At 52.7% G+C, this 23901-nt stretch overlaps 1 protein-coding gene across 1 annotated transcript; it reads left to right on the top strand.

Annotated features, from left to right (window-relative positions):
• The first annotated feature begins 1436 nt into the window (after positions 1-1436).
• On the top strand, positions 1437-23226 carry TMEM72 (transmembrane protein 72). Its single transcript, XM_010854486.1, has 5 exons — positions 1437-1817; positions 16821-16887; positions 18587-18658; positions 20176-20315; positions 21659-23226. The coding sequence occupies exons 1-5, from the start codon at positions 1748-1750 to the stop codon at positions 22087-22089; spliced, it is 780 nt and encodes a 259-aa protein (XP_010852788.1). The 5' UTR covers positions 1437-1747; the 3' UTR covers positions 22090-23226.
• The last annotated feature ends 675 nt before the right edge of the window (positions 23227-23901 follow it).

Genomic DNA, 23901 nt, shown 5'->3' with positions numbered 1-23901 from the left:
TTACACCATCACTGCTATTATCAAAGAAGAAGCAAGATGTGCTGTGGGGCCAGCCAGAGCTTCCCAAGATGCTCAGGGAAAACAGGTTCCTCAAGGACACAAGGCACAGAGCGCTGACCCCAGCCCCCAGCAGCTCCACCTGTGCAATTCAGCACGTGCCACAGAGATCCAGGTATCGCAGCAGAGAGCCATGCAAGTGCCAAGACCTCTTTAAATTGGGAAGTTTGGAGTTGTCTGCTAGTAAAACACAGTCAAGCAACAAAAAAATTGATATATATGTTAAATCATACTTTTTTTTAACCTCAGTCTTAAAGATCACATGAACACAGAGCTTCTTAAACTCATTCAAAGTGGGAAAGGAGTGTGAAAAATACGAGTTCTTTATGAAATCTTGGTCAAGTTAATTAAATTAAAATAATTTAATAGAATATTTCTTATATGAGGGTACATACATTTTCAACAAAGAGAAAAGCAAAGCAGACTATGCCTGAGTTTTCTATTGCTACTAGAATTTGGTCTGGGTTTTGGCTTTTTGTTGTTGTTTTTTTGGCGTATAGTTGCTTTATAATGTTGTGTTAGTTTCTGCTGTACAGCAAAGTGAGTCAGCTCTACAAACACATATATCTCCTTTTTTTTTTTTTTGGATTTCCTTCCAATTTAGGTCACCACAGACCACTGGTTTGAGGGTTTTTTTCCTCCTAATTTAGTGGTTGTTTTTGTTGTCTATCCCACGGGGGCAGAGGCATAAAATATTTCAGGAAAATGTCTGGAAGGAAAACGAAGACTTGATAGAATTGATCTATGTCAGTTAGTAAATTAAAAATTAGTAAAAGCCCACCATTGTCCAGTTTTAGAAGACAGTCTCCTCCAAGCCTCCCTCAGAACATGTTTTGAGGACCATCAATCCAGCAAACACTCTCATTTGTTTCCTGCAAAAGTTACCAAGGCACACGCATATCTCTGGGCTTCCCCAAGGTCACTCAGTTAATTATTGACATAGAAACTCACCTCCCAAAGAATCATAGTAATTTCCCACATCACCTGTCAGGGGTACGTATCAGGGATGAAGAAAATTCTGTGTGTGGCATGGGCCTGAGCTAAGCATGTCTGGTCAGAGTCCGAACGTGCCACAGACTTGAAAGCTTTCTAATCCACCTATGCACAGAAGAACAGAAGCTTGGGACTCCTTTCAAAAGTTGTTTCTGGGATTTAAAGACACATGCCTCTCTCCCATACACACACACAAACACGAAGCTGCCTGCACATCGTCCCCACCAGACACTGACTCTCAGACCCTCAGGCTTGAGGCCCAGGTGTGACTCTCTCTGGGCCTTTCTGCTGCCCAGTAAGGAACAGCCTGGGCTGGCTCCTCCGCTGACTCCCTCCTCCCAGCCAGAAACAGCTAATTGCCAGCTTCAGGCTGCCTCCAGCCCAGCCCTAATCGGCCTGATCTCCAGCGGCCACGCTGGGGCCGCGGCAGCTCCAGACCAGGCCCTGGCTGTGCTGAGTGGTGAGGGCATTCTTCCAAGGTAATGATTAAGCCGAGCACCTGGCAAGCTGGGAAAGTGAGCGCTATTCACACCTCGGCCAGGCTGAGGTGGCCTGGACTGGTTTGGGAAGGCAGGCCCAGGGTGCACAAGCCCAGAGCTGGCAGCCACAGCCTACCGCTGGACACGGGCAACCTGCAGCCTCTCGGGCCGGAGCTTCCACCACCCGCCCTGCTGGGACCCTGCCTCGCCCGGGCACCATGAAGCAGCAGGTGTTCTGGACGGGGCTGGAGTACACCTGCCGGCTCCTGGGCATCACCACCGCTGCAGGTAAGACCCTGCCTCCCCCTCCGGCCCCTGCGCATGGGGCACAGCACACAGGGCTGCCCAAGGGGCGGGCGCCGGCCGATGGAGGGTGGGCAGAAACACCTGGCCACATCTTCACCTTCTTCCCCCAAACCCCAGAAACGCTCTTCAGGGCAGTGGCAGCTGCAGTGGGTGAGCCTGGGGCTGGGGTCCAGGGTCACGGTACAGAATCCCGGCCTGGCCACCCGCCATCCATGGGACTTTGGGAACCCTCAGCATTGTCATCTGTGAAATGAGTTGAGGGCCACCCGCCATCCATGGGACTTTGGGAACCCTCAGCATTGTCATCTGTGAAATGAGTTGAGGGCCACCCGCCATCCATGGGACTTTGGGAACCCTCAGCATTGTCATCTGTGAAATGAGTTGAGGGCCCGCCCCCCCTTCCTGGGGGCTGTTGCGAGGTGGATGGGGGAAACCTGAAGGTGAAAGTGTAAAGGGCCAGGCAAAGGTAAGAACCAGACTCCTCACTGTATGGGCATGGAAATGGTCAACGGAGTGCACCTTGTTTTATTCTAACCACAACCCGCTTCACAGAGGGAAGCTACACTCGGAGATCCCAGGCTTCCCTTAAAGCACCATGGGTTTGGGGAAGAAACAGTTCCCCTTGCAGGGCTGCTGTTCCCCACCCAACCCGATCTGGGGGCTGCTTGGCTTGCTGGGAGGACAGATGGTTACAGAAGAACCTGAGTAGCTGTGACTCTGAGCTCTGCCTGCTCACTTCCCCAACTCAAACCTGGTCCTGAACCCGGTGCCCCCTGCGTGGTCAGGACCTTTGCTGGGAAAGTGAGCAAGCAGCACTCTGAACCCCTAGCTCTGCGCCCCACTGAACTTTAAAGACCAGGAAGAGACACCCACTGCTGATCAAGTCCTTGTTTTCCCAGTGCTGCTCACAATCCCACTGCTGATCAAGTCCTTGTTTTCCCACTGCTGCTCACAATCTCACTGCTGATCAAGTCCTTGCCTTCCCACTACGACTCACAGTCTTACGCATGCATCTTGGCAAATGGGAAGTGGACCCCAGCTGAGCTCAAACAGCGCTAGTCCCTGTCACTCACCAATGCATGACCTGGGGAAAGCCACCTGGGTGCTCCGGGTCGTGCTTTCTGGTCTTTATGATAAAGATAACTGGACCTGCTGGCCAGGTGTTTTGGAAGATCAAGGATGCATGAACTGAGCATAGCTAAGTGGAACTGAGGATATAAGCCTCTTGAGAGAAGCCCCAGGACATACTTCAGAGCTCCAAGGGGATCTGTGTCATTCCCAAGGTAATATGCTAGCAAACAGACTTTTCTCGCATGTAACCCTGAGTTAGCACAGGGAGGGCTGTCGTCAGTGGTCTAATCCCACCCATCCTGTTACAAAACAGAGCACTAAAGTTCAAATAGGGGTAGTGACCTTGCTCAAGGTCATGCTACAAGCCAGGGGGACAGCAGACCTGGAACCCTGATGCCTCGACTTTTTAAAAGGCCAGGACTCTGGCCAAAGAGCTCCTTCTTCCCAGGGTAAGAAGCCCTGTGCCCCAGGGGCACTAGAGGGTCCAGAATTGCTCTGCTGAGGGTTCTGGGTAAATGCACAAACGGAGGCCTCAGCTCCAACCTCTGCTGGAACCATCATGAGGCCTGGACCTGGAGGAAAGAGCCCCAGGCCACCTTCCCACCCAGCCTGGGGGAGGGATGGCCTGGACCTGGAGGAAAGAGCCCCAGGCCGCCTTCCCACCCAGCCTCGGGGAGGGAGGTTAACCTGAAGGGTTTCTGTGTCTGGGGCTCGACCCTCTACCACTGCTGGTCTGGTGGAGACCCTGCCATCCTCTAAGCCTGGGTTTCCAAATATGTGAAATGCACCCCTTTCATCTGTCAGAAATCACAGTGACACTTCTCCCTGTCTTTGCCTGGAGGGGAGGCCTGGCTCCTGTTGGGAAGCTGTTTTAAGAGGTTTATAAACTTCTAATGGATTAGCTGCAGACAGTTTAAAAGTCTGATTTATCTCAGCCAGTGGAAGGGTCTGCAGCTACACACATATAGCACACACACACACACACACCACACACACACACATACACCCACACACACACACACACACACACACAAACTGCACCTCTGAACCACAACCCTTATCTCTTGCAGAAAGCCACTGTTAATGCAGAAGATGGGCCTCCCGCTTGGTTTTGATATAGAGTCCAGGTTAAATATAGGCCACCATATTGCTTTCCAATGTCCAGGCTTTCCAGAAATGGTGTTTTGGGGCTTTCTAGAGTGCTAGGAGCAGGTGGGAAGCTAGAAAGAGGGGTGTTAGTTATCTTAGGAAAATCTCAAGTTTCTTTCAGCATGCCTGAACTGCTGACCTATTTCCAATGTGTAAGATCTGCAAATTCCTTATTCCCTTAAGCCTTTTTTTTTTTCTTGAAATCCTCTGTTGAGAGGTCCAGGCCTTGTGAATAGGACCATTGCTGCTAGAGGGGAGATCAGACTTGAGACAGAGGCTGTCACTTTGCAGAAACCCTGGGAAACCTAAGTAGCCCTGGTCCCCCTGTGCGAGGAGCCTGAGTTTCCTGGAAACTAGGAAAAGCGTGTGACCCAGGTCACCCGGAGTGTCACCTGCAGGGCCCAGGCAGCTCCTGATCCAGCAGCCCCTCCCGGGTTTCCCTTTCCCTCTGCAGAAGGATCTGAGGCTGTCAGCAGCTCAGAAGGTCCCTGGCCCTGGGGACACACACCAGGGTGGCAAGCCCAGCAGCTGTGGCCAACGCATGCCTTGTGCAGGGCTTCTTGGCTAAGCTTGCCTCTTATTCCCCACTCAGCCCCTCTAAATGAAGCTCCACTAGGCTGTCCAGGGGTCCCACAGACCACTGCTGCCCCACCCCCGGCCAGCCCCACGAGTGCACAGAGTATTGCCACTGCCAAACAAGGGCACCCAGGCTTCGCAGATTTCACCCCAGACAGAAGCGTTTTTAAAATCAGAAAATGAGACTGTTCTTGCTTGTGGATCAGTCGTAAGTTTCCTAGATCATCGCAGACCCCCTTCTCCCCGTTTACCATGCGCTTGGCTAGCATCATTCATCGGTGCCCCTTCCCTGGCCATGGGAGGCACGGGGAGTCCCTCCTTTGCTGAGATGTGGCACCAGGCACTCAGCACATGTGACTGGCTGAGGCCACCCTACCAGCCTAGTGCCTCCACCACCGGTCCATCCTGACCCGGCACAGCCTCAGGCAGGTGCGGTCACGGTGAGAGTGGATAGAGTTACACTGAACGAAGGGAGGTCGACCAAACACTTCCTAACACTAAAGACTGGCCTTCTTTTTCTCTGCAATATTATATGATCGATTTTATGGAATGAAAGATTTGTTAAATTCTATAGCACTTTACAACTTTCAAAAGTTTCACACACATGATTTCGTACAATTCCACAGTAACCCTTCGTGTTTCTTTTGCCTACTCCCCTATCGCCCTTCTGTCTCCCCCCTGGTGGCCATCCATTCGTTCTCTATGTTTGTAAAGTCACTGATATGGAATCCAACTACTCACGCTCTGTCTTTGAATGATCACCAAGCATGTTTGACCAGCACCACCATGACTATCTCCAGCCAAACTCCCTCCTGGACCTCATCTGGGGACAGACAAACCTGCACACCTTTCCAGAGGGAATTATCACAGTGGGAACTTCCATGTATGTGTGCAGAGATACCTGACTGACAACAAACTCAAAAGTCAATTATTAATTAAAGTCACTGTCGCAGACCTACCAGTGTCCATGAGGACCCAGCGCTGAGCTAAATCTCATTTGACAAATGAGGAAGTGAAGGATTAGAATGTTCAGGTAATTTGGGAGAGGTTAAACAGCCAGTGAACAGCAGGTCTGGTCTTCCGGGTGGCGCAGTGGTAAAGAATCCGCCTGTAATTCAGGAAACATGGGTTTGATCCCTGGCTCAGGAAGATCCCCTGGAGGAGGGCATGACAAGCCACTCCAGTATTCTTGCCAGGAAAATCCTATGAACAGAGGAGCCTGGCGGGCTGCAGTCCACGGGGTTGCAAAGAGTCGGACGTGACTTCGCGACTGAGCACACTCGCACAGAGCGGGCCTGGTGTTGGAGCCCCAGTCTGCCCGTCACCGCGCAGTGACGCAGCAGGACGAGAAGTCCGGAGTCCACCTAGGGTTCATTCAACTGGCAAACGTTGACTGAGTCCCCACTTTGTGCAATGTAGGCACGTGGATTAAGATGGCATGACCTCTAGCCTGGAGAAGTGTGTCTGGGGGCTGTCCGCACACATCTCCCAAAAAGACACCACACGGCCAACAAGAAAATGAGCTGGCTTGAGACAAAGCCATTTTAAGCAAATCCTGCTGATCACAAATCAATGTGGGATCAACCTGGGGTCGCTTGGGAATTTTGTTCTGTTCCAGGTTCTTGACCCGTTAACCTCTTCTCTACATAAGCTATGGAGCTGCATTCCTGACAGCCCCATGCCTTGCACAGCCCATTCAAATGGAGACTTGGCTTATTAATATAGAGGATAAAGGAAGCATTTAAACCTAGATGTTCTCATTATTTTTTAAAGAGTACAGCAAATGCATAGTCTGACTTTAGTCCTATTTAAAGCCTTTGGAAGAAAAACAACTGATGCTTCTGAGACAATCATCTTGGGCCCTTCATACTAATGTCCACCCTTCTTAAATGGATGTCCCTGTGGCCTTCCTCCTGCCACCTCGGGAAGCTTCGCACACTCCAACAGTCTGCAGGTGGATTTATTACCCAAGCAAGACCTTACTGTTTTCAGATCTTATAGGTGGATATAGACTGTTTTCCACTCTGATCGTCCCAATGAGCAAATGAAATATCCCCATCTTTGCTCCACCCTCCTACCATTAAGTGAAAGTGAAGTAGCTCAGTGGTGTCTCCAGGCTCCTCCACGGGATTTTCCAGGCAAGAATACTGGAGTAGTTGCCATTTCCTTCTCCAGGAGATCTTCCTGACCCAAGGATTGAACCCAGGTATCCTGCATTGTAGGCAGACGTTTTACCATCTGAGCCACCAGGGAAGATGCTCCTACCATTGGGAGATAATAAATTTGGTCCAAGCATTTCTCTCTTTACTTCTTTATGCCTATGACCTCCTTATTAGGGACTTCCCTGGTGGCTCAGACAGTAAAGAATCCTCCTGCAAAGCAGGAGACCCAGGCTCGATCCCTGAGTTGGGAAGGTTCCCTGGAGAGGGGAATGGTTACCCACTGCAGTATTCTTGCCTGGAGAATTCCATGGACAGAGAGGAGCCTGGTGGGCTACAGTCCATGGGGTCCCAAAGAATCAGACACAACTGAGCCACAGACACTTTCACTTCACTTTCCTCCTCCTTGGAGTTAGAACAAAAAATCCAGAAGTCCACCTAAGACTCATTTATCTGGAAACCATTGGCTGAGTTCCCGCTTTGCACAGTGTGGACACACAGATGAGAATGGTGTGACCTCTAACCTAGAGACGTGTGTGATCTGACCAGGGGGACAAGCTAGTAAATACATATCCCAGTGCCTAACTCTGAAGCATAGTATTTGGGAGGGTGAATCTGTGTCCCTCTCTACCACTTACTAGACATATGACCTTAGCCATGTCACCTAGTCATTTTAAATGTCAGTTTTCTCATCTATGAAATAAGGATAACAAGTTCATCTGCCTTCTGGGGTCATGAGCATCCAAAGAAACAATGACTAGAGCAGCAACCTTCACGGCACGTAGAGTCTCACTCAGCACCGTCTAATTTTAGAGGGATGTATAGGATGTATGGACTGCACAGTGTGAGCTGTGGGATCTCCTTGCAGGATGGAAAAGAAAGATAGAGGAAAGGAATAAGCTAACATATGATCCTTGAGGCTAGAAAGGAAAAGGGGGCTATACTGTGAAAGCTCTAACCCTGAGTCATATTTTTCTTCACGTTTTGAGCTTGGGCCATTGAGATCACCCCACAGGACGCTGGTTATTCCTACACGATGTGTAGTGATGAAACCAGAGGAAAGATGGTAGCCTCATTATACTTTTCAAGGACTAACTGTTCTTTTAAGATTATTCTTTAGTCTGTGCAACCAACTGAAGAGAATTGTCATCAAGAAGGAAGGTAGCCAGAAACTAACAGCTGACACTGGGGCTGTCCCCAAGCCTTTCTAGCTTGCCATAGGCCTCGGTAAAGATCCAATTAAAAAAAAAAAAACATGGTATATGCAGCAAGAACAGAGAATAATTGGAGGCATGGTCATTGTTTCCTAATGCCAGGAAAGCTGCCATATGGAAGGTGAGTGAGCAGATACATTCTCTTGGAATACAAGAAAGCCTAAGAATCAAATACTTGAGCCAAACACTTTGATTTGAAATCAAAACCTAGAAGAAATTTCTTTTGTGGGTTTCTACAAGAAGGATGTCATTCTGCATCCAGGTCAATATCGTCAGCAGTGTCAGTGAAAGTCCGTATGTCCCTCTGTGTAAACGATGTCACCGGCAAAAGGCAGTATATTGTCCCAGGTGGTGTCTTAACCTTGACTCTTATAGCCCTGAAGGAAGAGTTAATACTCTGCTACACAGCCCTTCCAGAAATTTGAAAAGGGGAAGATGGTTCGCAAGCTATTCTATGAACTAGCATTATTGTGTTGTCAAAACTAGATAAAGAAATCACAAGACCACTGGTGACCCAGTGGTTAAGACTCTACTTCCAGGGCAGGGGGCATGTGTTCAGTCCCTGACTGGGCACATGCCACATGGTGTAGCCAAAAAAAAAAAAATTTTTTTTAAGGATACACACAAAGAAAATGATTCAAAAAGGTTAGACTTAAATGTAAAACCCAAGACTATAAAACTTCTAGACAATAGGATAAAACCTTAGTGATGTGTTAGGCAGAGATGTTTTTAGGTACAATATCAAAAGTCCAATTCATAGAAGAACAAATTGCTAAATTGCATAACTTCAAACTTAAAAACAGCACTCTTGAAAATATAATGTTAAAAGAATGAAAAAGAAATCAACATAGACATGATGATAAATAAGCACATGAAAAAATATTCCACATGAGTAGTCATTAGGAAAACGCAAATCAAAACCACAGTGAGATACTACCACATACCTATCGGAAAGGCTAAAATTAAAAAGACTCACTATACCACATGCTGAAGTGTTGGCAAGGATGTGGAACTCTCATACACCTCTGATGGGAATTTAAGACGGTACACTCACTATGGAAATGGTTTGGCAGTTTCTTTAAAAATTAAACATACACCTACTGCGTGATCCAGGCATTCTGCTTCCAGGTATTTATCCAAGAGAAAAGAAAGTCTATGTTCATACAAAGATTGTACATAAAGGCTCATAGTATCTTTACTTGTAATAGCCCAAACTAGAAACAACCCAAGTGACAATCAACAGATAAGTTTTAAACCAAAGTATATATCCACAGTACTCAGCCATAGAAAGGCATGAGCAATTGATACTATAATATGAATAAATCTCAGAATAATTATGATGAATGAAAGTAGATAGCAAAAAAGGAGTACATCTTGTACGATCCCATTTGTATAAACTTCCGTAAAATGCAAACTAATCTCGAGTGACAGAAAACAGATGAGTGTCTCCCTGGGAGTGGATGCGAGGGTGCCCAAGTGGCACTAGAGATTAAAAACCCACTTGCCAACGCAGGAGACTTAAGAGACGCAAGTCTGATCCCTGGGCTTGGAAGATCCCCTGAAGGAGGGCACACAACCCACTCCAGTATTCTTGCCTGGAAAATGCCATGGACAGAGGAGACAGGGGTAGGCTACGTTCCACAGGGTCCCAAAGAGTCAGACACAACTGAAGTGACTTGGCAAGAACGTACGCAAGGGAGTGGATACAAAAGTGGGAGGGTAGGGTTACAAGACACGAGGAAGCCTCTGGGTGATACACATGCTCATTATCTTGAGTGGAGTGATGGTCTCCCTGGTGTATACATATAATAATACTTAGCAAGTTGCACATTTAAGCACATGCGGTTCACTGCATGTTAACTATGCCATGATAAAGCTATTTTTAGTAGATGTGTCAGCTATCTATTGCCACAATAATGCTGTAAACCTTAGACATGCAGCCATAAGCTGTGTGTGTCTGCAAGGCATGTGGAACCTTGGTCCTTGGACCCAAGATCAAACCCACATCCCCTGCAGTGGAAGCAGTCTTGACCACTGGATGGCAAGAGAAGTCCCCAGAAATAAGCTTTTATTGTTTGCACATCTGGGCAAGGAGGCTAGGAGGCTCTGCTCATGCAGACTGAGTGTGCTCACCTCTCTGAGGATCAGACAGCTGTTGGTCCATCTACACTCGCCTTGGCTGGGTTGATAAGGCCGCTCATGCTCCAGCAGGCTGGCATAGACAGCCTATGATAACGGCAGGGGCACGAGAGGGTAGGTCCGGTTCCCAAGTCCGTTTCACATCTGTGCTTCCCTGTTACCTGACAATCCTGCTGTCCAAAGCAAAACACAGTGCTGAGCCCAGAATCAAGGGGTGAGGAGACAGACTTCTCTTTAGTGCAAGGGACTGCATTGGCATATAACAAAGGGTGTGGATCCCACGGGGATGAAGACTGGGGAGGCATCACGGCAACCTGCCAAGGTGCTTTGGCCAACCTACAAGGCCAGACAAAATGGCTTCTCGGGTGATCCACTATAGTCTAAGACAGAGAATCTGGTAGAGAAAAAGGATCCTGTTGCCTTCAGGACATTCTGCCTAAGCGGGCATGTGAGTGTGATGGAGGGCACGAAGGACCACCCTACACTCTAATCTCTTCTAACTGAATATCTAAAATGTTCTTCTATTAAATCTTGGCCTCTTCTCATAGGTCTCTGAACCCTGGTTCCTAGGTGTCCGTTGAATGTCTCTCAACACCCGAGCAAACTTCCCCGCCATACTTAGAATCTGCCACAATTCCTTCTAAGTTAAGAAGCTTGCAACTACTCCCTTATTGTCTCATTGGATTCTTAGCAGCTAGTTCCTGCATCTCTGGGTTCTTAGAAATGGTGCAGATATAGCTTTCAGGTCTACAGTCAGCTGCGACCCCTTCTGAACCATCCCCAGCCGTTGCCGTCAGACCAGTGTTTCCCTACAGAGATGTCCCTACAGACATTAAGACCAGTAGGAGATATGCCATTGCTGTGGACGAAGAAAATCAATAAACACAACGCAGGGTGTTAAGAGGCACCTTCAGCAGCAGTGAGTACGACCTTCTCCCCCAACTCCCCAGGCATCCAGGGCCACGGCCACTGCCTGGTGTGGAAAGTCAGTCAGCACGGCCTCTAGTGACCTCTGAGGTCAGTCAGCACGGCCTCTAGTGACCTCTGAGGTCAGTCAGCACGGCCTCTAGTGACCTCTGAGGTCAGTCAGCACGGCCTCTAGTGACCTCTGAGGTCAGTCAGCACGGCCTCTAGTGACCTCTGAGGTCAGTCAGCACGGCCTCTAGTGACCTCTGAGGTCAGTCAGCACGGCCTCTAGTGACCTCTGAGGTCAGTCAGCACGGCCTCTAGTGACCTCTGAGGTCAGTCAGCACGGCCTCTAGTGACCTCTGAGGTCAGTCAGCACGGCCTCTAGTGACCTCTGAGGTCAGTCAGCACGGCCTCTAGTGACCTCTGAGGTCAGTCAGCACGGCCTCTAGTGACCTCTGAGGTCAGTTAGCAGGGCCTCTAGTGACCTCTGAGGAGTGTCCTGCATTCTTGCCAGGACACTGCACTGAGTGCAGTGAAGTCACTCAGTCGTGTCCAAATCTTTGTGACCCCACAGACTGTAGCTCACCAGGCTCCTCTGTCCACGGGATTCTCCAGGCAAGATTACTGGAGTGGGTTGCCTCTCCCTTCTCCAGAGGATCTTCCCAACCCAGGGATCAAACCCAAGTCTCCTCATTGCAGGCAGATCCTTTACTGTCCGAGCCTCCAGGGAAGCCTGCACTGAATGTGAGACAGGCGTCAAAACCCAACCCAGTGGCCGAGTCCAAACAGATAAGCTCCAACCAGCCCTGACGCTGGCCCTGAAGCAAAGGAAGCAGAGGTCAGAATTTGTGGAGACAGCCTCTTGGCCATTAACCTTAACCCAACCCAGACAGGCCCCAGCCTCAGGAGCACATGGACACTTAGCAGGATGCACAGAGAGGCTTACACGCGAGATGTAAAGGTAGATGGGGCTTTGGACCATTTATATCAGGTGAGACTGCAGAAGGGATCTGCAAGACAGGAAAATCAATGAGCAACATTTGTATATGGAGAAGAGCTCTTGAGCCACAATAAAAACATGTATTAATGGAAGGAAAGGATAAGAATAAACCCTCCCCTTCCCTCATGGCTACAGATAGGAATGCCCTGCCTCTCCTAATAATGCTATTAACCATCAACTACATTTGCACAACACTCTATAATTTACTGAGGCTCATAGCCAGTTATCATGTTTTATGATCCCCATTTTCTGGAATAGGAAGCAGACAAGGGAGTTACCATTTGCGTGAGGAACCGGATGCTGCTTTTCTGATCAAGCCTCCCATTCTCTTTGCCGCAGCTCAGCACATCCACCCACACTTCTGTCCAACCACATTCTGGGACCAGAGCTTTGAGATGCCTGGAAATACGCTCTGCTGTGTGCCTGGCCCAGGCCTGCACCACAGGTGTAGAATCTCTGATCCCTGCTAAGGCTAATTAGAACAAACAGCTCAGGATGGCAACTCAGAAGAAAGCCCTGGCCTCTGGGAGAAGAAAATACTGTACTGAGGTTGGACACAGACCAGACAAGACGGAGAGAAATCAGAGGCCAGGGGATGAGATGAAGAGGCCAGGCTTGTCCACAGATGCTGATTATAACAAGACTCCAGGAAAGATGCCTCCCCAGGGACTGTGAGGGAACGTGAGATGGAGCGGTGGGACAGGCTGTGTCGGGGTGGGCTTGGAAAGTGGTTCTGTTGGGCTGGGACCAGGGCAAGAGGACCCTACAGGATGGGTGACCAGGAGGGACGGAAGGAGTCTAAGGCCCCTCAGTGGGAACGTGAAAGCCCACATACCACTCCACCCAGTACCCCTACCACCTGCAGCACGAAGAACGATGCAACTCAGGACCAAGGCTGGCCTGGGGCAAGTCTTCTTATGGAGACGTTGTCGTAATGAAGCCTTGATTCGGGAGGCATGATGGCACTCGTCCCCCATCTGCATCCTCAGCTCTTCCGTCCCCATCCCCAGCTCATGGCGAGAGCCGCAGCGTCATTTGTTGGGCTGAGTGGCTGATGTAGGTTGGCCCATTTACTCAGAGCCCTGCAAAACCACAGAAGATGAGATGGAAGCACAGTCTAGGAATAGCTGCCGGGAAACACCATGCAGCCTGGGCAGGCAGCAGCCAGGCAGAAGCAGGGTCACGGCCACAAGCAGACAGACGGGTACAGAGGAAAGGAAAGACTTCGCATGTGTCAGTACTGCCGCCGTGTCAGCAGTCAGCCTCTGAGAGCAGGAGCCCCAAAACTAGGAGGACCAAGCGGGGGAAAGACTTCGCATCTGTCAGTACTGCCGCCATGTCAGCGGTCAGCCTCTGAGAGCAGGAGCCCCAAAACTAGGAGGACCAAGCAGGGAACCTTGGCCCCAGTGTCGAAGGGCCTTATAGGCCTCCCGTGAGAATCCCCTGTGGATCTCTTGGCCTGAGGGGTCATGCTCCCAATGCCGGCCCCCTGCTCTCCTCCTCCGACCAAAGGCCATTCCTCGGTCCCTGGGCTCGCAAAGCTAGCATGTTTATTGTTGGTTGAGAGCTCTTAGAAGGGTGATCTCACTTCCCTTGCTCCAAAATGGGCTACCTGAAGGCTGGCAGAGCTGAACAGGCCAGAGTCAGAGTGAGGAAGGAACTCATGTGTCTGGACCACCTGACGTCTCTCAGCACAAAACGCATTATTTTCCCCAATCCAAGCAACGACTCTGGGAGATATAACTAATTCTACACATTCCACACACGGCAAACCCAGACCAGATGGGCTAGGGAGGGCCTGTGCACTAAATCTCTTCAGTCATGTCTGACTCTCTGTGGCCCTATGGATCTAGCCCACCAGGCTCCTCTGTCCATGGGATTCTCCAGGCAAGAATACTGGAGTGGGTTGCCGTGCCTCCTCCAGGGGATCTTCCCGACCCAGGGATGGAACCTGCCTCTCTTGTGTCTCCTGCGTTAGCTGGTGGGTTCTTTATTGCTAGCGCCACCTGGGAAGCCCCGTGGGTTAACTATCCACAATTACCCACTCAGAACCAGGATCCCAACCCAACTCTTTTTCCTATTGTTATTCTCATTTTTTTTAATTTTCTTTTTCTTTTTTGGCCTCACCGTGCAGCATGGCAGACCTTAGTTCTGCAACCAGTTCTCAAACCCACACCCCCTGCACTGGAAGTGCAGAATCTTAACCACTAGGGCATGAGGGAAGTCCCTGTTACTCTCATTTTTCAAGCTACAAACAAGCACTGCCTCCAGAGTGTTCCTGAAATGCCCCTTTGACTACTGATGCTCTGTTTAAAGACATCAAAATAGCTCTCCATGTGCCAAAGGGGTGCAAGTTAGGGAAAGGGGCTGAGTTCCCAAGACCTTCTCCTGCCATCTGCTGGTCATCCACCAGGACCCCGTGCAAACGTACAAAGACCACAGAGGTGAATGAAGGCCCTGCCTCACCCCAGAGGTGAACAACCGTAAGAATCGCCTTGGGCAGACGGTCCCTTCCCCCAGGCCCTGGGTGGGAAGATCCTTACCTGGGCTGGGCTGTGTTCTTGTGCCAGAAATGGAGCACCTGTGATGTGCTTGGCTTTAATTAACTCACTGAGTCCTCAGAGAGATCAGCAGAACTATTAGCTGGCAAGTGTGAAACTGAAATGCGGAATCTGACTTAGACATCCATGACTGGCTGGCTGATTGGTTGGCTTTACTTACACTCTCTACGCCTCCATCACCTCTTACATGAAATGAGGGTAACAGAGTACTCTCACATAAAACTGTTGTGAGGACTAAATAAGTTGTGTGGTACGCTAAGTCGCTTCAGTCGTGTCCGACTCTCTGTGACCCGATGGACTGTACTCCACCAGGCTCCTCCGTCCATGGGATTCTCCAGGCAAGAATCCTGGAGTGGGTTTGCCATTCTCTTCTCCAGGGGATCATCCTGACCTAGAGGCACTTGGGAAGCCCCTTAAATAAGTTAATAAATGCAAATGCTGGAGACAGGACAGAAAACATAGTGAAAACTAAATACATGAATATTTGTTGCATCACACACACACACACACACACACACAGGTCCACAGTGGAAACCAGGAAATGGTCCATTGCCTGGAGCTAGAATTCTCAGTTTTGTTTTGTAGGTCCTTCACTTTCTAGATGTGTCCTTGGGAGAACCACACAGGTCACTGAGCCTCATCTCCACCTCTGTAGAAGGGGGCACGTGGAACTCCCTGAGTCATGGGGCCCTGGGAGGAAGCAGAGCGTGTACACGCATTGTAAGTAATCCACTGAGTGCTCCACAGGTTATGTTAACACTGCAGAGGGTCATGAAGCTTCAGGGTATCCCTGACCCTTAACCTGGGACAAGCCAGAAGTCAGTTACAACTTGACGAGGACACAGGTGTGGTGTCCTCCACCGCCCTGGCCCTCAAGCACAGGGCGCACCAGAACCCAATCCCTAAGGATACACTGGTATCCCCTTCCTAGATGGAAGAGCTCTGTCCCCTTCTCCCTAAAGTACTTCTGCATCCCACCGCGAAGTGAGGGGTGGAGGGCTAGCGGCTGAGAGACTGAACCCTGCGTGTCAAAAGTCAGAATTTCTGCAGTGGATCGAGAGCTCAGGTGGCCCAAGCATGGGAGCTTACACAGGGAATCCACCAGGGGAGGGAAGACGCACCACTGCCCAGGGAAGCCGCCCCCAGTGCAGCAGAGACAAAGGGCCACACGCCAGCAGCTAAGAGCAGCAGCCCGGCCCTCACTCTCTGGGGGGCAGACGAGGTGAAGCCACAACTTTGCAAATACCAGTGTGGGTCATCAGAGCCTACAGAGAGAAATGTAGGGTGCATGGGCTGTAACATGGGATGCAGGGACTGTAATAGGGTGCATGGACTGTACTCAGGTAGGGCCAGAAAGAGATCTGATCCATGGGTCACTACGGTGGGAAGAACGTCTCCAGACAACCTGTATGCTGTCTGTGGCGTGTGTCCTTCCTCGGGCAAATGGGTTGGCGCCACGGCTGGTTGAGTGAAGCCATGAGAGTGAGGAGACAGCCAGGACCCAGCAAGTCCACAGAGCTGGGTCTGAGATGGATTCATCCCGGACAAATGGGAGTTCAAGTATTTGAGCACAAACACCAACTGCCAAGAAAAGGGAGGAGGCGAGACGAGGCTGAGCCGCATCTTGTGTCTGAGCAAAACTCCAGGGACTTCATCAGCACCGGGTCCAAAACGATGAGCCAAGAGTGTTCAATACAGCGGCCAAGCCAGCAAGTGAGAACGAGGCCATGAACACAGCAAGAACAGCGAACTGGGCAAGGGAACGGGGTGGGGGCAGGTCCCACGGCCAAGCGCCGAGGCCCAGACACACAGCACCCATGGGTCTACAGGATGGTGAAGGCCCTTGAAGCCACTCCACATGGAGGACAGCTGAGGAGCCTGGGGCTCGGGGCCTGTCTGTGGGCTGTTTCAGGGGGCACTCGGGGTGGCAGCGTGACCAGTGTGGAAGAGGACGGGCATCTTCTCTGGGGAGGCTGGATTAAAAGGCCTCTGGGCTTATGCATAAATGCCCTCCCATTCCCAGAGACCAATCCGGAAGTTTCCTTGCCTTCCTTCCCAGCCATAGCTCCCTGTGCCACATGGAGAAGAGATCCCCTGACTCCCAGTGCCCAGGAGATGGCTCACTCCATGGCCAAGGAGCCTCCGCAAGGCAGTGCCATGGCTGGAGCCCCCGGGCCCACACTTCCCTCCTCTTCCTCCTCCCTTAGTGCTGATCGGCGTGGGCACTGAGACCTTCCTCCGGGGAGAGTTCAAGAGCCTGGCTTTCTACCTGCTGTGAGTATGTGTGCATGGGCCCCTTCCTGCCAGTATGTTCTAGTCCAGCTTACCCCAATCCTTCTGCAGAGATTCACCTGCAGCACCTCCCCGCATCCCACACGAGCTCCACTCTGTACCAAAGGCGAGAGGAGTATCGGGGGCTTCTGGAATATCCTCTTGTTCGGGAAGGACTTTAGACAGATCATCCCATAAACCAACCAATCAGCATTCCATCCATCCACCCCCCATCCACCCACCCTTCCACCTACCCGTCCGTCTCTGCACCCACCCACTCCTCCACCTACTCGTCCATGCATCCATCTGTCCATCTCATCAATCACTTCCTTACTCAGCAAACATTAAGCAAGCTCTGTTTTTAGAGAGATGGGAATCGGTTCAAAGGACTCTCCATTTGAGCTCCTCTATATGCCAGGCACAGTTAAATGTTTTATTTATGTTATGTCCTTTACCTTTGACAGAGTTATAGAGGAAGTGCACATTATACAGTCTGCTTTTCAAATTAAAAGAATTCAGCGGAGTAAGCAGCTCAGCCCACATCACCAAGCCCAAGACCAGCAGGGCCCAGATTGATCCACCCGGGGCCCTTTAGTTTCTCAACCTCTGCCTTTCTCTTCTGCCAGATGCCTCTGCAAACGCCCCCTAGTGGGAAAAAAAAAACCTGTGCGGGGGTGAGGAGAGCCTGGGGTCCCCCTCCCCGCCGGTCCTGACAGCCCAGCTTCTCAGCAGGCCACCTTGAGGGACCACCATCTGCCTGCAGCATCACCAGGCTGCATCCCCCGCCCCACCTGCTCGCAGCCACACCTGCCCGCATCACTGTGCCCTGGTCTGTGTCCTAAGGAGCCCTCCCCAGGGCTGTTCTTCAGGGCACCCTCCTTGGTTTGCAGTTAATACATGGATCACACCCATCAGCTCCCAATCCCATCCTACCCTTCCGGTCCCTCTCCACTCTACCACTCCAGCCACTTAAGACTAGGTCCCTCTGACAATCTTCAGTGGATCCCACAGCCTCCAGCCCACACTCCTTTGTCATCCTCTGGCCTCTTCCTTATTTCTTATCCCTCAGTTTATACCCCAGGAACTTCTGAGTCTTTCTCAAACTCGCCCATGTCACCACCCCTCTAAGCCGTTACTCCATTCTGTAGAGCACAAGAGCACCTTCCCAGTTACTCCAGCATTCCCAGAGCATGGCATTTTTCCCTGCATGCCTCCCGAGCCTGGAGCCCCCACCAGACAGAGTGGCTTTCCCTGGCTCCGAAGGCCCTCCCTGGCTCACTGAGCCTGTCCCCAGCCACTGTGCACTGTCCTCCCGGAGCCCAGAAGCAGAGCAGGCCTTCCTCCTGTCCACATGGCTGCCTCGCTCACCCACAGTCCTGGTGACCCTGGGTGGATGGATGTGCCTGCCAGCGTCCCAGCAGCAGTGTGGGGTAAAGGTGGTCCCGCCGGCCTGTAGGTCCCTCACCGCCCTCTGGGCCCTGGCCTCCACCCCATGCCCACAGCTAAGGCCCAGCGCAGCCCAGCACAGGGCCTGGCATCCAGGCAGCTCCTAGTGGCTGTTGGCTGGATGGCAGGATTCGGTCAAGAAACTCCCGGTCAGTTGTTCAGCTATGCACAGAAGCCCAGGAGGCCAGGGCGCTGTGAGGAAGCTCCCAAGGAATGGGAAGAGCGTGTCTGGCCTCCCTCACCTGTCTCCACACAGCTTTACAGGAGCCGCCGTCTCCGTGAGCGAAGGGGCCTACTTTGTGGCTCAGCTGCTGTCTGTCTGCTTCCAGTAAGTAGCCGCTGGAGCTCCCCCAACACCCCCGTCCCAAACACCCCAGAGGCCTCCACCTGCGAGCACACATCTGCGAAGTGTTCCGCTCCCGGAGCAGCGGGGGATGGCTCCCTGCCGACCCTGCAGTGAGCCCCAGCCCAGACTTGGGCTCAGGCTCATGGGGCTCAGTGGCCCCCTTTACCCTTCCCCCAGCCAGGGAGTGGACTGACACATCCATCAGGGGCTGACCCCACCCAGAGTCCCCTTGCAGAGTCATCCTCATCCTCCGGAAACAGCCGGTCACCATACCTGCCAGCAACCGGGGGCAGAACCCCACAGAAGGCCAGCTTGGAGCACGCAGAGCTGGGTTTGAGAACTGACTCTGCCTCCTGCCAGGACGCAGGGACGAGGCCAGGCCTTGGCCTCCAGGCCCACTTGTGGGGAGGACGGCCGAGCTGGCAGGGGCGGGGAGGCCGCCGGCCGCACCTGCGCTCAGCTCACGGAGGCCGTCGCCAGTGTGGCCGAGGAGCAGTGCTGGGTCGCGTCCCCAGGACCTACAGGGCTGGCTCCCTAGGTGGTCAGCGTGAGGAGCCAGGCTTCAATCCAGCTGTCCTGGCATCTTGCAAGGCCACTGGCTGCCCCCAGGGGCACTAGCCCTGAGGCAGAAGCCTTCCCCCATTTCTGCGGAACACCACTGCTAAGGGACCCTTGCAGCTTCTGGGGGCAGGGGAGGGTGCTGCCCTCACCCTAAGGGGCGCGTTACCCTCCCTGGACTTCCTCCATCCCCACCCTGGGTTTGTAGCAAAATGATGACCACCAGGGGGCGCCAATGGACCACGGCAGAAGGCTCTGGCCCCACGTAACCCGCCACCCCGTGCAAGCCTGGGCTGTGTGCGACGCCGGCTTCAGGCCACGTCAGAGGTGAAGGAGGTGGAGCTGAACGCAAACACTGACTTCCTCGGCAACTTGGCGGGAGCATCCTCAAGGAAACCTGCGCAGCATCAGACCGCCAGGCCCGTGGGGTCCCTGCTGCCGGTTAACAGAGAAGCCCCTCCAGGCCCACGCCACCTCAGGTCTAGGCAAGGCCCTTTGAGCGGGGAGCAGCTGGATTCCAGCCCGGTCGCCCCTGTGTCGAGTACAGCGCACAGCCCTCCAACTGCCCCAGCCAGGGGTCCGCTGGGCTGCACGCCGTCCCCACCACACAGGGGACTTCAGGGAGCCCCTGAGTCTCCTCCTCTCTTCCCACCGCCTTTGCAGCCTCCTGAGAGCATTAGCTTCCTCCCGCTAGACCAGACAGCTGTGGCTGCACGGCCTTTCAGAAAAACTGTTGGAGACCCTCTGGAGGCTCAGGCAAGGCCCCTAACTGTGAAACCCACAGTGAGGAGTTCACGTCCTGGGAGGACTTCAACCAGGGGCCGCTGCAGAGAACGCTGCCATAACGGAACCCAACCCCAGACTCTGAGGGCTTTTTACATTGCGGGGGCTTTTCCGGGCGCCTCCCTACTTCCTGCCAATCCTGGACTTCCTCCCCGCAGGTGTCAACCAGGGTCCCTGGCCTACAGAGCAAGAGAGAAGGCCCGCTGGCTGGGCTGCTTCCAGAGGTTCCTGGCCTACATGCTGCTCTCGGTGGCCTGCTTCCTCCACCCTGTCCTGGTCTGGCATGTGACCATCCCAGGTAGGAGCTCCAGGAGGTAGTGGAGGCAGGCAGACTCCGGCCGAGGGGAGGCTCTGAGCAGGAGGGTCTGAACCCCCTCTCATGGGCCTCCAGTGATGCCGGCTCTAGGCCCCCACTGGCCTCTTCCTGGCATAGATCGTAGGGATGAGGAATTGATCAAGAGGCAGGAACATCCCAGGAAACGCATTTTTCCTGCAAATGTCCAGAGGGTATACCCACAAAAGCGAACTGATCTTTTCTCCAATTCCAGTGTGTGATCTGAGCTTTCAGAGGGAGCAAGATGATCACCTCTCCATCCAAACCCTTGTGTCTCCTCCTTAGCCCCTACCCATTCAGGTCCAAACTCCTCAGCCTGGTTTGAAAGGCACACTAATGGGACCCCCAAAGGCCCTCAAACCCCTCTTCTTATCCCTCTACTCACCCTGCTAGCCAGCCCAGTTTTCTGACCTCAGAAGCCAGAAATGGATGCTTCTACCTCCTGGGTTTCAGTGATGACTTTTTCTGCTGGGACACTTCTCTCTCCTCCCTAGCTGTGAAAATTGCACCCCTCCTCAATACCCATCTAAAATGCCATCTAAAATTCCTGGCATTTGAACCCCTTTGGAAACGAGGTTCAAAGGCAGAGCCTCCTCTCAGGGCCACTCCAAGCAGCCTTCAGTAGAGTCAGACTCAGCACTGCCACGGTCAGAGTGAGCCACAACCTCCTACCTTTACAGAGGGTGAGATACACAGGCGGCTCCGGCCCTGGCAGGCAGGAGAGCCACCTTCACGCCTTCCTCTGGACATAGAGGGGCTCCCAGCAGGAGACAGGGGGCCTCTGGCCTGGAGGCTGCGTGAGGGGCCAGGGAACACTGTGGCGGCTGCACCCAAAGGGCTTTGCAACTCCCTGTGTTTACTGGAGGCAGGTGGTAGTAAAGGAGGTTGTCCCCACTCCCAGGAATAGAAGGCAGCTCTGATCCAACCTAGAGTCCAGGTTGCTGAAGGCATTGCAGGTCCAGACACAGCAAGCCATCCCTGAGAGGGAGGCCGAGCACAGTGCAGGGAGGACAGGCAGGAACAGCACAAGGATCCACTTCCTGCACCAAGAGGGCCTCAGGCACAGGGCCTCCTGGCTAATGGTCACGGTGAAGACCCCAGCACAGGCTGGCCCCGCTGACATCCCCTGCTGGCCAGGTAGCAGCCTGCCACAGGGTCTGATGTGGGTGTGTGAGGACAAGTTAGGTGTGTGGGCTGGAGCTCTGGGGGCCTAAGTGTGGCTGCGCAGGGCACCTGCGCAGGGACGGTGGGCATCTGGCTTTTCTCGAGGATGTGTCCAGCATCCTGACCTCCCAGATCTCTTCCAGGCTCTATGCTCATCATCACCGGTCTGGCCTACTTCCTGCTGAGCAAGCGGAAAAAGAGCAAACCTGCAGCAGAAGTGCTGGCCCCTCCTGAGCAGTACACAGACCCCTCCAGCAGCGTGGTGAGCACCACCGGTTCTGGGGACACCGAGCAGACCTACACCTTCCACGGAGCCCTCAAGGAGGGACCTGGCTCCCTCTTCATCCACATGAAGAGCATCCTGAAGGGGACGAGGAAGCCCAGTGCGCTCCGGCGCCCAGACACACTGACGGAGCTGCCTCTGGAGCCAGCTGGCTCGCTGGCCAAGAAGCAGGTGCAGTTTGAGGACAGCGTGGTGAGAATCAGCCCGGCCCTGGCAGAAGGCCCGGATGATGGGGACAGCGAGCCGGAGGAGACCACCTCTGACACCACCCCCATCATCCCGCCCCCCTAGACCCCACTCTTCCTCTCTGCCCTTGCGAGCCCCGGCCTCTTCTGAGCTGCTTTTTCCAGGCTAGGGGATGCTCAGCAAGGAGTCTGCATAGATAGATGGTCCTTCCAGGAATTTCCTGGTGTCCAGGGCCCCTCGGGGGAGCTCAGAGTCTTCACCGGTCAGCTCTTCAGGGGTTACCAGACATCCTCATGGTGGCTGGGCCTCTGGGGCCACTGGGCAGCAGGACAGGTCCTGTGGAGACTGTGGGGGCAGCACAGATGATGCTCACGCTGCCTCGAGCCCTCACGGGTTCCTCCCTCCTGGACCCAAGCCGGAGAAGTCCTGGTGCTTCCCTGAAGGACAGTATCACTCCCACCTCACACAAGGCATCAGCCCAGACGTCCTGGGGCTTCTTTGGCTCCTGACACCGGATCCTACACTCTACACTGGCATGGCCCAGCTCCTCTCTGATGGCACACCTCAGCTCTGCAGGCCCAGCAGTGCTCTGGCAGCTCATACATCTCAAAGGCAGGTGCTGACGACTGCTGTGGTCCCAAACTCCAACTGAGAGTATTCAGGACGGGAAGCGGGGAAGGAAGGCAAGCTGGCAAACCCCCAGGGTGGGAGCAGCACCGAGCAGTAGGCCGCATTCTCTGCGTGCTCCGGTGCTGGCGCCCGGCAGCAGAAGTCACAGAGCCACTCAGGGAGACAATGCAGCTCTGTGCTCACTGCAGGGAGAGCTGGGCTGGGAGAGCGATGCTCATTCCAGAAGCATCACTGAGGGCTCCCCGTATCCCCACCACATGGGTTCTCAAGATTCCAAGCAGATGATGTAAACTAAAAGAGACTGTGAGCCGACAGTCTTCAGCCATGAATGCCAACATACAGGACAAAAAGCCTGCTGTGTGCAGGGGCCACACAGGTGGTGTCTTGCAGACTCACACAGCTTGGAGACACGGCTCTGGCCTGCTTGCTGACTGGTAGCAGAAGAGGTGAGAAATGTATGCTTGTTCAAAATGGGAGAGAAGGAAGGAAGAGCAGGAGAAAGAGGGAGGATAGGGGAGTGGGCAGGCAACAGCCCAGCTCTGCACCTCAGGGCCACGGAAATGACAGTCAACCCAGAATGCACAAATAAAGTTGAATCAAATATTCAGTTAAGGAAACTGCAATATATATTTCTAAAAAGTGTTCTGGTCCTTCAGGTGGTTGCAAGGCAGAACAGACGTGTTATTCTTCATAAGCAATCTTAATTAATGAGCAGTTACCTTATAATGCTTCCCCATTCGTGTGTGTGAGCAAACACTAGGCTTCTGCAGAATAAACTTAGAGCACCTGCTTTGAGGTTTAGGTAAGAAACATGTGCTTATTCTTGTACACTTTTCCACATTTCCTACAGGTTATTTCACAAATGTACGGAAATAGCCAACCAGAAGCTGGCATCAGTGTGGTGCCTAAACGCAGCAAGTGTCCCAAACAAGTAGACTCCTTCCGGGGCGGGGAGGGGAATAGTTCTTCTGTAAAACCAAGTGAGAAAGGATACTCTCATGAGCCCTCAAAGGTGGAGGCTGCAGAGTTGTTTCTTTAGCCGCCACCAAGTAGGAACTTCAGGAGTCACTGTCTGGGGAGAATGAGTAATATGGATCATGGGTATGTGTAGGCAGGGATTGTGCTGGATTTGTAATGGGCCAGGGTTCTCAGGCTGGCCTGCTGTGCACCCAGGGAGCCCAAGTGGGAAGGAGTTAAGGTCCCCACCTGTCTTGGGGGGCTGGGGCAGAGGTGATAGGCAGAGACACCCTCACTGCACAGGCCTCTAGGGAACACAACGCTCCTGCC

Source organism: Bison bison, unplaced genomic scaffold, assembly GCF_000754665.1.
Source record: "Bison bison bison isolate TAMUID 2011002044 unplaced genomic scaffold, Bison_UMD1.0 scf7180017864341, whole genome shotgun sequence".
NCBI classification, from domain to species: domain Eukaryota; kingdom Metazoa; phylum Chordata; class Mammalia; order Artiodactyla; family Bovidae; genus Bison; species Bison bison.
Note: the sequence above shows the minus strand (reverse complement) of the source record. Positions and strands in the feature narration are given on the sequence as shown.